Genomic DNA, 16,394 nt, shown 5'->3' with positions numbered 1-16,394 from the left:
TGTGTATGAGGCGTTTCACACTGCAGCCAGAACCTTATCAGGGTGTATTGATGCCAGACAACGTGCATAGCTGTGAGTGATTGGGCTTTCGAAAGGATGTTCACGATAGCCTAGCAGATGTTCCTTGTACAGGAAGAACTTATTTGGAGACAAAGTTCAGGAAACAGTGCTCCTAATCAAGGAACCTCAATCCATGTTTATAGTTGCTGTCCACTGCAGCTGGGGGACTAACCTGCCCCGCCAGGCATAATCTCTTTTGTTAAACACCCCATTACTAAAATGACCTTTTCACCCATTCCAGTGGCATCAAACACCTCCTGCTGTACCTTAGCGGTTACCTGCTTGAGGTCGGTAGAGAGAGAGGAGGCAGCCAAAAACCCAGCAGCAACCATAATCTAAGCCTGTAACAGGAGGGCGAGCTGGGAGAGAGAGGAGTTGGTTAACATAAAGCCGGGAAAGACTTACCCCGACACACCTGGAGGGACCTGCGCTGCTGGTGGCACAACGAGGTGGGACCGGAACTGGCCATAAAAGTGGCCAACCAGAGCTCCACTCTCAGAGGGCGAGCTGGGAGAGAGAGGAGTTGGTTAACATCAAGCCGGGAAAGACTTACCCCGACGCACCTGGGAGGGACCTGCGCTGCCGGAGGCACAATGAGGCGGGACCAGAACTGGCCATAAAAGCGGCCAGTCTGCGGCACGCAGCAGAGCCGGCGTGCCACTGATGCCGCGCACGCTAAAGGGGCGCGCACACAGCGGGCTTTGCCGGTGATTCGCCCTGTTTGAAAAGAACCAAGTAAGTCCTCTATGTATTTCTCATGTGAAACTCTCCCAGCTCCGGGCCATCAGTTTTAGATTTAAATACACTCTAGCTGTGTAGAGTTAAGGTTTGTTTGATCCTGCGCTTGTGGCTAGGCATTATGCCCCCGAAGAGAAAGGGGAAAGTTAGAGTTTTCCCTACCCTCTCGCTTCCATCTCCCATCCAGCAGGAAATTACGAACTTTATGCTCACCCCTAATCCGTTGAATAAAGGAGCTGAAGACTCTGGTGTGCCACGAGTGCAGGGAGACTCTCATGTGCCTGCAGAGGAGGCTTCCTTAAGTCCCAATATAGGGCTTCCGCCACTTCAGAGATTGAAGTAAGGCCCCTCTGAAACTGTTTGTGAAGAACTGGAGCCTGTGGCAGGTGGTTCCCAACCCTGTCAGCAAAGCCAGAGTATTGAAATTGACCCGTCTGCCTACTTAGATTTAAATGGAGGCATAAAAGGAATATTTCAAGCGGAAATACAAACTATTCCGCCAGTTTCAGAGTTGATAGATGTCCCAATTCGACCACCAACGGTGACTATGGACACATTGTGGGAATTGATGGCGGGCATGATAGTTAATATTAAAACTCTTGAGAGGAAAGTTGATTTAATTTCCCAGAGTAAACAACAGGAATTTATTGATATACAAAAACAGATAAAGGATACAAATGATAAAGTTAAACATCTCGAGATACAGGAAAAGAATAATCTTGAATTTAAAGCTGCAGTTGTAAAAGATAAAGAAATTCTGCATAGACGTATGGAAATGTTAGAGAATAATTCTAAACGTTTTAATCTTAGGTTCTTGAATTTTCCTAGGATTCTTGGTGAAGATCCTATTATTACCTTAAAACATTTTCTGATAGAGAGTCTTGGTTTTTCAGTGGATCAGGCACCTACAGTAAACGCTTATTATTTTCTTTCGAAATGCTGAAAGGAGGGAAATGTTCCAGGGTAATCTTTCAAACTTTTTGGAGGACTCCTCTGAGAATATTATCTCTTGGAGTACTATATTGGTGTCCTTTTATGCAATATCTGATATAAATTTAATTATGAAAAAGTACTTCAATAAGTATCCTGTTATGTTTCATGAGAAACCAGTTAAAATTTTTCCTGACCTGGCTATTACAACACAAATTAGAAGGAAGGCATTCCTGGCTTACCGCCAGGAGGTCTTCTCATTAGGATATACTTTTGTGTTAAAGTTTCCTTGCAATGTATGATAAAGAGACAGAATGATTTATACTTATTTGTTGATCCTGATCAGTTGAAAGTATTTCTTGAGCAAACTAGAATGCCACATCTTCCCCTGTGCCCAGTTAAATAACAAGATTTGGATTACCGAGAGCTAGAGTGTTTTCATTTTGTACTTAGTATTTTCTTAAGTAAATACTCCCGATTGATAAACTAAATACCCTCCAGTTGACAGTTAAGAAATGGTGAGAGTTATGTTTTTTGTATATTGCGTATATATAACTGCAATATTTTCTGTTCTTAAGATATTCTTAAGATGTTTTATTTACTTTACTTTTTTTCTTTTTCTTTATCTCTTCCATGTTATTATCTGATAAATAATATGCATTGTATGGTGGTATTTGGAAAATTGAAAATAAAAAATTTAAAAAAAAAAAAAGCCTGTAACAAGTTTTTGATGTCTTGGATACCCACATCCTTCGGTGGTAGGAAGGGTCCAATCCTTTTTGCTGAATGAGGAGTACCACACAGGACAAGTGGATCCTGAGATTTGTGACATATGGCTATCACTTGCACTTCTCATGGATCCCTCCAAGTCAGCAGAGATCCGTTTTTGGTTCCAACTCTTCTAATGCAAATCAGCTGCAGCTGGAGGTAATTCCCTGATGCATCAGAAAGCCATAGAGCTTATCCTTTCTCAAGAGCTTGGCACAATAGTACTCACAGTATATAATCCATAAGAATTTGAAGGGGAGGTGAGGAGGAGCTATAACCCACCTGGATTTGGGAAACCGCAACCAATTGCTGGTCCATGAATAATTCAAAGTGATTCACTCCAGACAATTTTTTCCTTCATTCAACAGAATGGACTGGTTGTGCACCCTGGATTTGAAAGGTACATATGTTCATTCACTCTGCCCTTTGGAGGTTCCTCAAGTGGTTTGTGCTGGAGGGCATGCGCTACTGTACAGGTTCTCCCATTAAGCCTCTCGGCAGCTCTGAAAATGCTCTCAAGTCGTGGCTGTACATCTTCCCATACCAAAACAATTGGCTTGTGATGCTCGCTCATCCATGTTAGGCATCCTCTAGTCCGTTCTTGGGCTTTCTGGTCAGTTTCTCAAAATCCAACTTGATCCCATCTCAGAGAATCCAGTTCAGGAGAAGACTTTTCTACCTGCAGAGAGAATTGGAATTCTGGTGGGGCTCACAAGGTCCCTTCTATAGCAGGACTGGAAATCAACAAGGTCTTCCTGGTCCTTCTAGGTCACATGACAACAGTGGTTCATGTGTGTCGTCTAATTCATCTGCACATGCTGGGTCTCCAGTGGACCCTCCCAACACCAGTGGGATCAATTGCTCCAGCCCGTACCCCACCAGGTATTGGTAACTACCGAGATATGAGCATCTCTACAGTGGTGGATAAACCTGTAGGATCAGGCACTAAGTCTCTCTGCATCCTGAAGCATCAAGTGACCTTGTCTATCAACTCCTGCCCCAGAGGAAAGGAGTTGCACACTGGTGTGTGGCATGGACCCAAGGGACATGGTCCTGAGTGGAGAGTCTCCTGTGTATCATCCTTCTGGACGTACAGGCCATCTGTTATATGCTAACGGCTTTTCCCACCTACTCTCGGATAAGAGGATCCAGGTGGGCAATTGGGTGGCCATGTACTGTATAAACAAATAAGGAGGCACAGGCTTGTACATCATCTGCAAGGAGGCCCTCCGAATCTGTTCATAGGCTGGTCTTCACAGCGAACATCTTCAAGTGACTTACCTATAGGGCATACAAAATATGCTGGCTAATAGTCTCAGCAGAGTCCTGGAGCTTCATGAGTAGTCCTTAGATCAGGAGATTGCAAATTACTTGTTCCATCATTGGGAACAACTGGAACGTTAGAAAGTTCTACTCCATACAATTGAGCAGTTTCAGATCATCTCTCGATCTTTCATGCTAAACTGGAGCACTGGTCTATTCTGTGTACACTTCAATTCCTCTCATTGCTAAAATTGTCCAGAATTCACTTCAGGACAAGGTGAAGGTGATCCTCATAGCCCCAGCTTGGCTATGATAAGTGTGTTACCTGTCTGTCAATTGAGTCTCCAATTCACTTAGGAGTGTCTCTGACTCTCATCACCCAGGAGGGTGGAAAACACTGCCACCTGTTTTATGCCATCATTGGCCATTATTGTATGGATTTTGAATGCACACTAGTTTCCTGCTTATCAGGAAGGTGGAGGACATACTGATTTCAGCTAGGAAGCCTTCAACCAGAAAATCCTATTTCAAGTAGAAGAGGATTCTCTATATGATGTGGGACCAGCCAGCTGAATCTCTTCTGCTTCAGTATCTCTTCTTCCTTTCGTTCTCAGGCCTCAGCACCTCTTCGGTTAAAATACAAATGTATCATCGGTAGCTAGTGGAACTCCAATCTCTCTCCACTCTTAGGTATCAAAAAACATGACATTCCAGTGCCGTGGGATCTCAACATGATCTTGGCTAAACTCATGAACCCCTCAGGTCAATGGACTTGACATTTCTCACCTAGAAAGTGTTGTTTCTCATGACAAGAGGAATAAGGAAATTACAGGCTCTGGTCTCTTATTCACCATACCTGTAGTTTTTGCACAATAGAGTCATTCTATAAACTCACCCTAAATTCCTTCCAAAAGTGGTATCTGCATTCCACATTAACTAAACTGTTGTGCTGCCAACGTTCTCAAAGGACAAGCAGGATGGGTGACATCATCAGATGGAGCCAGATGCGGAAAATTTATGTCAAAGTTTCTAGAAACTTTGACTAGGCACACTTGAGCATGCCCTATACCACACATCTACGTGGGGGTCCCTCTTCAGTCTTTTTTTTTCTGCAGAGCTGTCAGTATTACAGTTGGATTGAGCTCTAAAACTTTGGCTTTTTGCTTGTGGAAAACTTTTTTTTTTTTTTTTGTCTCTCTTGCTGACCTCCTGGCCGAGGACGTTGGGTTCATCGTCCTCAACCTTGGCACTAGGGAAAGGCCGAGCACATTGGGAAGACCAAGAAGCATTGGCGCCGGTCACTTCGCTGTACAGTGCCAGGCATGGAGACGCACCAGCTTTTGCCACGATGCCCCAAAGCGACCCCATGGCGAGGAGTGCCAAATCTCCTTCAATACCGGAGTCTGCAATGGTCTCCACCAGTCCTGGTGCCAGTCGCTGATCCCCCTTGTGGATCTGAGGAAGATCTGGCCACCCCTCCTTCCTCCTAGTTGGTGTTGGCATTGGCAGTGTTTGAAGAGGAGCTGGCACATCGAGTCCAGCTGGCAGTGGATGGGTGCTGCAGGGCTTCAGTCCCGTGGCACCGACACAATGGAGCCGATGCCACCTATTCTTGTAATGCTTCTGGAGAAGCCATAGTGCCTTAGCGACCCAGCTGGCGTCTGTTCCCAGGATGGCACTGGTACCCGGCGGGGCACAAAGGCCTCCCTCTACGATATGGTGGTCATCGCCAGTTCCTCCTCAGAGGAAGTTCTGCTGAGACTGGTGGAGACACTGAGGCCAGTAGTCCCTTGTCCAGTTGCATCGGTGCCTGCATCTCTGGACATCACCTGAGCGCCTAGGGCCCCATCCCCTGTGGTAAACAGTGAGGATGAGGGTCCCTATGACCCCTGGGGGGAATGATCAGATGGAATCCTCCTCCGATGATTCGGATGGTATCCTGTCAGACCCATCTCCTCCAGAGGAGTTAAGGAAATCCCTGTCTGAGAGCTTGACCTTTGCAGGGTTCATAGAGGTGATGGAGGCCATCCTGTTCCAGCTGTTAACTAAAGAGGATTCCAGGCACAAAAAGCTTGAGGTTCTTCAGTTCGTGGAGCCTCTTAAGGAGATTGTGGTGGTCCCGGTACATGATATCCTTACGGAGTTGCTGCTGAGGATATGGAAACAACACCTCATAATGCCTCCCATGAATAGGAAGGCAGATGGGGTTTACTTTGTCCAGAAGGCTGCCGGATTTGATAAGCGTCAGCTACCCCACCAATGAGTTGTGGTCGAATCCACCCTCAAGAGGGCCAAGTGCTCTCGGACCCATTCCTTGGCACCCCCAGGGAAGGACCACAGAGCGTTGGACGCTTTTGAGAGGAAGGTGTTCCAAGGTGTCATGCTTATTGCCTGCATCGCTGCCTACCCAGCTCTACATTGGCCAGTACTCATGGGACATCTGGAAGCAGGTGCAAGGGGTGGCCGAGCACAAGGGATTGGAGTGCGGAGAACACGAGGTCCGTGCAACCTACGTTGTTTCAGAAATGACATCGAGGGTCTCCGCAGTGGGAATCGGGGTCCACAGTCTGGCATTGCTGTGGGCCTCTTATCTCAGACCAGAGGTGCAGGAACAACTTAGGATGCTATGGCCCAACCCCGGGACCACCATGAAACACTCCAATAACTCTCTGGACTTGTCCTCATCCAGGAAGCCATTGAGGCAGGGGCCCAGGAAGTCTTTCATTCCTCAGAGGAAGTACTATCCTCTGCCACTTCAATCCCGTACACACCATCAGGGCTCCTACGGCCAATCCAGGCAGCAGAGAGCTCCCAAGCCCCAGCCGCCTCCTCAGTCAACTCCGGGGATAGGGTTTTGACTGGGCTGTAGGGAACAGAAGCCAGTTGACTGTACTGAGGATGAGGGCAGGCTACGGTTCTTTGCGAACCGGTGACCCAGGTAACATCAGACCAGTGGGTTTTAGCCATCATCCACCAGGTGTACCAATTAAACCTATTGGGTGTCCCACCAAATTACCCTCCGTGCCCATCTTGGGGTAGAAGCGCATCAGGAGGTGCTACAAATGGACCTCTCCTCTCTACACGGCCAGGGCGGTCAGGCCCGTTCTACCAGGGCAAAAAAGGCGGGGATTTTACTCCAGGTACTTCCTGATTCCAAAAAGAAATGGAGGACTCTGTTCCATCCTAGTCCTGAGGATCTTGAACAAGTTTCTAAGAAAAGAAAAGTTCAAGATAATTTCCCTGGGCTCCTTGATCCCTCCCTCTTGCTCCCTCAACCTGAAGAAAGCATACACCCAAATTGAGATCTTCCCTGCTCACAAGAAGTATCTCCGATTTGTGGGAAGCAGCACTTCCGGTTCCATATATTGTAGTTCGGGTTCGTGTCCGCCCCCCGAATCTTCACAAAATGCCTGGCCAAGGTGGTGGTGCACCTCCGCAGACTGGGAGTACGTGTTTTCCCATATCTGGACTATTGGCTGGTCAAGAGCACATCTCAGGCAGGGGTCATCCAGTCCATGTGCTTGATCATCCAGCTGTTAGTCACTAGGGTTTGTTGTCAACTACCCAAAGTTCCATCTCAGTTTGTCACCTCAGTTGGACTTCATTGGAGCCTTGCTAGACATGGCTTAAGCCAGGGCATTTCTGTCGCACCAGAGGGCACTATGGTCACCTCTGGTGACCATAGCGAAACAAGTAAAACAGAGCCAGCAGGTGTTGGCCTGGCACATGTTGAGGATGCTGGGTCACATGGCCACAACAGTCCATGTCACTCCTTTGGCACAATTACACATGCGCAGAGCCCAATGGACCCTGAGGTACCAGTGGCGCCAGGCCACTCAGAGCCTCCAGGATTGCATCCATGTCACCCTGTCTCTCTGGGACTCTATCCTGGTGGAGGGTACTCTCCAATTTGGAATGGGGAGTTTCCTTTCGGAGTCTACCCACTCAAATTGTGCTAAACACAGATGCATCAACCCTCGGGTGAGGGGCTCAGCATCCAGGGGCTGTGGTCTGCTCAGGAATATTCTTATCAATTCAACTTTCTGGAATTTCAGGTGATCAGGTACGTGCTATGGGCTTTGAGATCAGCTGTCCAACAAAATTGTCCTTATCCACACAGACAACTAAATTGCCATACAATATGTCGTCAAGCAGGGAGGAACTGGATCATACCTCCTGTCTCAGGAAGCAGTTCAGATCTGATGCTGGGCCCTGGCCCTCGGAATGAGCTCAGGGCCATGTACCTGGCTGGAATGGAGAACATAATGATAGGCTGAGCCGAGCCTTCAGACCCCATGAGTGTCCCTGGACCCAGGGGTAGCAGATTGTATTTTCTTCCTCTGGCGGGAGCCCAGATGTAGATCTGTTCACATCCCCCTGCAACCAGAAAGTTCCTTGGTTCTGCTCCCTGTCCAGGTCAGACAGCAAACTAGCATTGGATGCCCTTCCCCATCATTGGGCACAGGTCTTCTATATGCGTATCCTCAGATTCCCTTAGTGGCGAACACTCTCTTGAAGCTTCGCAAGGACAGATGAACTATGATCCTCATAGCCCCTCATTTTCAGAGACAAGTCTGGTTTCCACTCTGTGGGAGTTTTCCATTAGGAAACCGATCAGTCTGGGGACTTTCCCAGATCTCATCACACAAGATCAGGGAGGCTGTGGCTTCCCAACCTCCAGACCCTGTCGCTCACAGCCTGGGTGTTGAGAGATTAATCCTGAAGCCTTTTGATCTTTCTGAGGATGTGTCTTGGGTCCTTGTGGCATCCGGAAAGCCTTCCACTAGAAAGTCCTACAGACTGAAGTGGAGGTGGTCTTCCGTGTGTGAGCAGAAGGCCCTAGTTCAGTTCTCCTGCCCCCCACAAAAACTGCTTGACTACCTTCTACACCTTTCGGAGGCTGGCTTAAAAACCAACTCTGTCAGAATGAATCTTAGTGCAGTTGGTGCATATCACCATGATGTAGATAATATGCCCATCTCTGTACAGCCTATAATTAAATGCTTCAGTTGAAGCTTCCCCTAAAGCCTCCCGCTGTGTCTTGGGACCACAACTTGGTATTAGCTCAGCTGATGAAAGTTCCTTTTGAGCTGCTGCACACCTGTGACCTGACGTACCTGACTTGGAAGGTCATATTTTTGATGGCAGTCACCTCAACACACAGGCTCAGCGAGCTCCAGGCCTTAATGACATATCCACCTTATACTAGGTTCTTTCGTGACAGGGTGATCTTGCATAGGCACTCTAAGTTCCTGCCTAAGCTGGTGACTGATTTCCATATTGAACAGTAACGGTCCCAATACAGATCCCTGAGGCACTCCACTGTCCACTCCCTTCCACTAAGAAAATTGCCCATTTAATCCTACTCTCTGTTTCCTGTCTTTTAGCCAGTTTGCAATCACACCCTAATAGCTGAGATATATCCATAGCAGTGTGGACAGGAGTAATTGAGCACTCTAGATGAATCAGTTGGTCTTTTTCTGGAGACATCTATTACTGTGTTGCATATACTGTACTATAATTTAAGTGGGGTTTTTTTCTCTTTGAAGAAAGTGACGCATGACATGGACATGTGCTATGGGATGATGGGAAGCCTGTTCCGTAGTGGATCACGACAGACTCTCTTTGCCAGTCAGGTCATGCGATATGCTGATCTCTATGCTGCCTCTTTTATCAACCTCCTGTATTACCCATTCAGCTACCTCTTCAGAGCTGCTCATGTTTTGGTAAGTAGCAATAGTCTTAGACACTTAATTCTGTTACATAATTGTATAATATTCAGAAATTGAACAGAAAAAAATTTTTTACTATCTAATCATTATGCAACAGTTACAGAGCACAGGCAGCACCAGTTCTGTTTTGGTCTTAAGTCTCAGGTCGGGAGGGGCTAATTGTGCAAAAGACACTTCTGTATCCTCTTAGCTTCTTTTCTTCCCATTCAGATTGGGACATTATTCTTGGGAGGATATATAGTACTTGCCAGAATGAATGGAGCAGCAAATGTTTGGATCTTTTTTTCCATATGACCCCAGTTGGGGCAAGAGTTAGGAAGGAAGGACTGCGGTATCATTCGGGCACTTTGCAATGCCTGGTTTGAGCTGGCCTGATGGACTAGTGGCAGTGCTGTATGTGCCATGCAGAAGGTCTCCAATTCCATCTCTGAGTCAGGTCTTCTGCACCCTGGGTTGATGGGAGATGCCATGGAGGCAGTGTTTGCAGTCCCCTGGTGAAAAGAGTGTCATGGTCCCTACACCCAGTGGCTGAATTCAGGGTCCTTGTGCGTAGCCCCCAGCCCAGGATCTTTGCTTTAGTGACCAGATATTTTTGGAGGGACTATAAAATAACAGAAAAATCCTTGGGTAGTTGTGAATTGAAAGCTCATGGTGCCAGGAGCCCAGCCCTAGTTCTAATTGAGCTGGAAGCCAAAGGAAATAGGAGGAAACTGTCAGGTCAAAAGAAAAATGCCTTACTGGGTTCTGTAACAGGGAAGGGCACAGATCAGGTTTTGATTTTTTTCAAGTGATAATACATTCCTGAAAAATCAGCAAAAGTAAGTTGTATGTGTATTTGATAAATTATTTTAAAAAACTGACCAATTTGTTTTTATTGTGGGGTACTGGTTTTCAACATTCTAATGGGAATAGATTAAAGGCTAGCAGTTGACAAGCAAATATCATAATGTGACAAGTTTTACTTTTTGTTTTGTTAAATTGCCTTACTAGATGCCACACGAGTCCACCGTGGAACACATTCATGTAGACATCAATGAAACAGAATCGCCTATGGCAACCCGCAACCGCAGCTCCCTGGATTTCAAAGATTCAGATTACAAACGGCACCAGCTGACAAGGTCTATCAGTGAGATTAAACCCCCCAACCTATTTCCTCAAGCTCCCCAGGAAATCACACACTGTCATGATGAGGATGATGATGAGGAGGAGGAAGAAGAAGAAGAGGAGGAGGAAGAAGAATAGAACTGGAGAACTCTAAAGCATTCACTGGAAAACAAAGCTTTAATATTTTTTTCAGTGTTGAATAGATTTCTTGTCTGCTGAGGATAACCTCTGTTTCTGAGGCACATTTTAGAGACCTAAGAAAACTTAAAAAAAAAAAAAAAAATCACAAAAGACCTATTTTTTAGTTCTGTGTATTTGTACCTGTCTGCACTTGCAGATGGTTTGCAATGCTATTGGACTATTTGTATTTAGATAATTGATTGTGCATTTCTCTTGGAGTGCATGCTACCATTAACTGTAATTCCATTCTTGTTGGTTACAAGAGATATTGCATGTTTTTTCTTTATTGGTAGTTTTATTTTAACTGTGTACCATAAGTAGTTTGCAATTGTAAGTTTGTGCTGCAGAAAGGATCAGATGGGAACTGGGAACCAAGTCATTTGGTTGCAGATAGGTAGAAAAGAGCCTATCTGTGTACTAGAAGTTGTACTGTGGCTGCTCTAAAGAGAAAAAAAAGCACTATGGTGAGAACTGATTTTAGGGGAATACTGTTATTAACCATATTTAGTGGTTTAGGAAAGCAAGATATTTTCATTAAAAAAAAAAAATCATGGTTGGGGGCAGCTCAATGGGAAAATTAGTTTTTCCCCTAATGCTAAAAGACCAGTTTTGCATTCTTTGGCATGCTATGTGTATACATTCTAGTTTATAATTAGAATCTACAAAATAGGCCTCTGGAACCATGCTTTTATATTTTTCCTGTGAGTATTTTTAGCCTGTTAAGCAATGAAAACCTGTACTTAAAACAGGTGGCTTTTTTAAATAACCCACTGGATCTATTGTTTTAGCCTAGGTTTTCATCTGCTTTTTTTTTTTTTTTCCAGTGGACAAGTCTAGTCTGGTACCTTTCCTAATGAAGGCATCATTCATGTAGGCCAAAAACCAGAAATTAAAAGATTAGTCAAGGGAGGGATCCAAGGTAACTTTTAAGCCAACAAAAGCAGTTTCACAATATTCTAGATCCGCGACAAATGAGTGAAGACATTTTATATATTCTGCTGCTATTCTATGCTCTTAATTATTTGAGGAAAACACAGCTTGTACTACCATTTAAAACCAGGAAAACTCAAAACATTTTTTTAAAGGAAAGAACAAAACATGTATTATATCCTAGAACATTAGTCTCCCAGGTAAAATTTTTCTACAGATACCGGTATAAATAAGTATATTTTCAACCTATGAATGTTGTCCGGCAGCATTCTGTTTGCAAGTTACATGGCTATTTTCCCATTGCAAATAACTGTAAAGTGCTGAAAAAAAAAATACTTTGTCATTGAATTTTGAAAGGAGCAGGACATGATTTCAAAATACTATTCTTAAAAATAAACCTGTACCCTCATCAAACCATATAGTATTTCAAAAACATGACAGATGTCCATTACATTATATTTTTGAATGGCCTAGCGGTTTCTTCTGTTTTGAGCCTCCAGCTCAACTGAATCGGCTTTTATTGGGATCTGGCATTATATATCTTCATTCATACTTACCTGGGGTTTATTTAGCCTTTTTTAAAATATCACCACCTCAACTCAGCCATTGCAGCTTTCTCTGAAACCCAACTAATGTGGGTGGTCCTCAAGTCTAACCTCAAGATATCTCAGCAGAATGATGGTCAAGACTCTCTTCTGCACCCTAGTGGCTGTGAACGGTGCCTCTGCATCTTCACCAGCTCAGGGAACACAACCAAAGTCCACATGGCAGCAAACAGCATTATTTTAAATATCTCTTGGAGGATTTCCCTTGCTGTTCTACTGCACCCCTGCAAGCAATCTTGTTAGCAAGAGAGTCTCAATCACATTATACACTGATTTGGCTTGTGTTCATTATGATGCCAAAACGTTATACTCACTACATGAGATAAATACCCATGATATAATTTGATTTGTATTGCTTCTGCAGAATGTGCAGAAATTGCATAGTGCACAAAATATGTAGTTATTACATTATTGGAGACAGTTTTTCCAAAAATGAATGACAAAGAGATGCCTTTGTGTGTAGCAGAATGAAGACAATTCAGTTTGTGTTCAATGTTTGTACGGTTAACTTATTTAAGCTTGATCATTTTAGGATGTTTGCCTTGACATCCTGACAAGGGCATTTCTTTGCATGTTGGTACCATGAAGCTTGAGTTTGCTGTGAAATTGTAGCAAGAAGTTTGTTTTCTCAAGCATATTCTGTCATTTATGGCCTAAATGGGCATATTTCTTCCTTCGCATGCCCCTTGGGTGGCTGTTATGGAATGAATGAAGGATCCTGAAGAGATGTGAGCAAACCTGTTCTATGTAAACCTTTTTTTTTTTCTTTCAGTGCAATGGTGTAAGCAGTGTCTGTCTGTGTACTTGAAATGGCAGAGATGTTCACTGACTGGTTAAATAAAATTGGAGCGTTCATGCATCCCATGGGACAATGCACTGATAGAATTCAGTATAAGATTTCCTGGGATGATGTAGAAGGTCTTGCGATGGGGGGTGCAAATTATAGAATGCTCCACATTTTACAAGGGTGTCAGAACTACTTATATATTTCTTGTCTTCATTCATCACAAATAGATTTTACTCTTAATGAGCTCACCCTGGGTGCATAATGAGGGTGTGAGTGAGCACATAATAGAGAAGTCCTTGTGTCTCTAGATGATGGAAGTAGAAAAATATACTGTTAATGTAAAATGTAACCCTGCAGAGTAAAAAGGCTTGTATTCCTGTCTATTTTAATTTGAATTTATATACTGTAACACCTCTTACCAAAACAGTCCTAATATTCTACATGGATGTTCTTAGGCTGCTTGCCTCATGTTGTTCATTTATCTCAAAGTAAGAAATGCCATATGACCGCTCCCAAAAGTGGTTGGTCTCAGATGGTGAAATTCTATGACAAGATTTATTTTTTAAATTGCATGAGAAATGAAGTGGTGTTGGCCCAAAACCTGGTATCTTATTGCTGATCTGATAATTAGTTTGCAGATGGTTAAGCGATATTCCTTCTGTACAGAGGTTCCTAATGCTAGTGTCTTTTTGTATTGTATATGTGTAGGTAGTTTCCTTCTTAACCTTATGAAATGTCTCTCCTGTTTTCATATTTGATATGATCACAAGGAACATTGGAGCCACAAATATTGTCTTGGTTACATTTTTTAATGAACTGGTTTGTTATGGAAAATGTGCTGAGGGGAAAATCTACTATTGTGTGGTTATAGAATTCATAGCTGTGGATCTGTCTGCAACCATCTTACCTGCCAGAAACCCATTGACATGACCTTTTGAGCTGCATTTTCAGTAATCTTTATATGATCCCATTAGTTCTTTGTCTTTCTCTGTATTGTTATGTAGCTAATTCTATGGAAGAAGTTACACCACTGAGATTTCTTTTGTCTGTTTGGAATAATATGCATGTTAAGGAGAAACGTTTTCCTGTGTCCATCTAAGAATAATATGCATGTTAAGGAGAAACGTTTTCCTGTGTCCATCTAAGAATAATATGCATGTTAAGGAGAAACGTTTTCCTGTGTCCATCTTAGAATAATATGCATGTTAAGGAGAAACATTTTCCTGTGTCCATCTTAGAATAATATGCATATTAAGGAGAAACGTTTTCCTGTGTCCATCTTAGAATAATATGCATATTAAGGAGAAACGTTTTCCTGTGTCCATCTTAGAATAATATGCATATTAAGTGAAATGTTTTCCTGGGTCCATCTTGTTGCAGCTTAATAAGCCTACAGTTAAACAGGATGATGTATATTCTTATTTCAGTATAGGGAAATCATATCATCCAGGTGGTAGTGTATGGCAGTGAATACGTGACATGCAGACATGCTGTAGAGGAATTTGCCTGATCTAAGCATCTAATCTAAGATTGGAAATTGTTCTCCCTCTGACCTGCTAAGAGTACATTTCACTACAGCAGAAAGGGGGGTGGGGGGTGGGCAGGGGATGTGAAGTATGCATGTGGATTTAAAAATGAAATCCCTATGCATATTTGCAACTGCTGTTCCCATTGGGCCTACGTTTCCAAAGGAAACTCTACATGCTTTTCCCCTTGGAAATGAGTTTGTGGGTACAAAGTACCTACAGATCTGCAAGCTCCCTGCAGGGTTTTAAAATGGTCAGCAAATGTGACTAAACAAAATGACAGTGTTAACAAATCTTGGACATTTGGGGGTAATTTTTAAAAGGATTTACACACACAATGCACTTTTTAAAATTGCCCACGATATCTGCTATTGAATTATGAATAGGTTTTACAATCATAAGTGCACTTTAAGCACCCAAATGGGCTTTTGGAAATAGATGTTTTTACGCACATAAATCCTTTTGAAAATTACCCCTTAATGTGCCACTTTTAAAAGGAAGCCATGTCTACAAAAAGTTCACATTTTTAAATCTTTCAGCCTGCTGTGTAATAATCTTGTGCAGTTAGTCACTCAGCTCCTGTGTCTTGGGCTCTGTAGCAGAGAAACTTAACATCTTTTGAATCAATTTTAGTTACGAGTAACTTAAGTCTGGCTGAAAGTAGCACAGGGCTTATTTTTCTCTTGAATTGTCTTTTCAGATAATGTTATGTAAAATAAGTTTGTGAATGTTTTACTGAGCGGTTAGGAGATGAAGCCCATTCAAGTGTGCCATCCTTAGTTATACTGTGATTGATATCGTTCTGGAGGAGCAATGGTTCCCCAGGCTCCTCCATCCTTACTGTGATTATGCCTTATAACCCAGAAATCTCTGCTGCTGTCTGTTAGTTTCTAGTTTTATTGAAATGTGGGCTGCTTCAGAAACATGGATTTTTATATAATGTGTTCCTTTTTATACTGTATGTAATCCCAGCACAAAACTGTAATATGAATTGTGGGCTAAAATGTTTATGGAAGCGCTATGCAAGTAATGCAGCATAATGCAGATTGCATGAGCTGAAATGATAAAAATGAGAGGTTAGGAGTATCTTCTCTTTCACACTTTAATGCTTGTAAAGCTAAGTTGAAGCACAATTTTACAGGAGAGAAACTAGCACAAAGAATGTCTGGTGAAAGATTGCTGTGGAATACTGGGTGGCATTTATCACTATCATACAACTGGACTCTTTTGAAATGAGGTTGATTTGAATACTAAAGCAATAGTTCACTGTTCATTCCGAAGAGCAACTTCTAAATTAAAGCATGCCCTCAATGAATAGATAAGCTTTTATTTAGCAGTAGTATTAAAGTTAGATATTTTTGTTGGTATCTATCCTGGTTTATAAGCCTTTATTTGCTATGCTGTAAATAAAATAATTAAAATACCCAACACAGATTTAGCTTTTGCATTTTTTTGTTTTCTTTGTGGGGAAGGGGGAATAACCATAACGTGCATAATTCTGAACTTGTCAGTGTGGTTGTTGAAGAGTTGGAGATACTCACTGATAAACTATACCTTAAATAACTGCATGGGTATGGTTCACCATCAGGCCCATACAGTAAACTCCGTGGGAGAGCCAGCTCTCCGAGGTGAGCGCCTGCTCTCACAATGCACACCCAGGCACCTCTCCTGGGCGCGTGATTCTGTATTTAAATGAGGGCCCGTGCTAATAAGGAGACACTAGGGACACTAGTGCATCCCTAGCGCCTCCTTATTGGCGGAAGCGGCGGCT

The 16,394-nt window shown here is 43.3% G+C and overlaps 1 protein-coding gene across 4 annotated transcripts in view; it reads left to right on the top strand.

Moving 5' to 3' along the window:
- Nucleotides 1-16,057, top strand: part of NT5C2 (5'-nucleotidase, cytosolic II) — a 284,978-nt gene extending 268,921 nt beyond the window's left edge. For all 4 annotated transcript variants that reach the window (XM_029610287.1, XM_029610290.1, XM_029610288.1 and 1 more), the window contains 2 exons: nucleotides 9,309-9,485; nucleotides 10,482-16,057. In XM_029610287.1, coding sequence (XP_029466147.1) covers nucleotides 9,309-9,485; nucleotides 10,482-10,733 — 429 coding nt within the window. In that variant the 3' untranslated portion in view covers nucleotides 10,734-16,057. The remainder of the gene's footprint in view (nucleotides 1-9,308; nucleotides 9,486-10,481) is intronic.
- Nucleotides 16,058-16,394: the final 337 nt, after the last annotated feature.

The sequence above is a fragment of the Rhinatrema bivittatum genome, chromosome 7 (assembly GCF_901001135.1).
Source record: "Rhinatrema bivittatum chromosome 7, aRhiBiv1.1, whole genome shotgun sequence".
In the NCBI taxonomy this organism is placed as follows: Eukaryota; Metazoa; Chordata; class Amphibia; order Gymnophiona; family Rhinatrematidae; genus Rhinatrema; species Rhinatrema bivittatum.
Note: the sequence above shows the minus strand (reverse complement) of the source record. Positions and strands in the feature narration are given on the sequence as shown.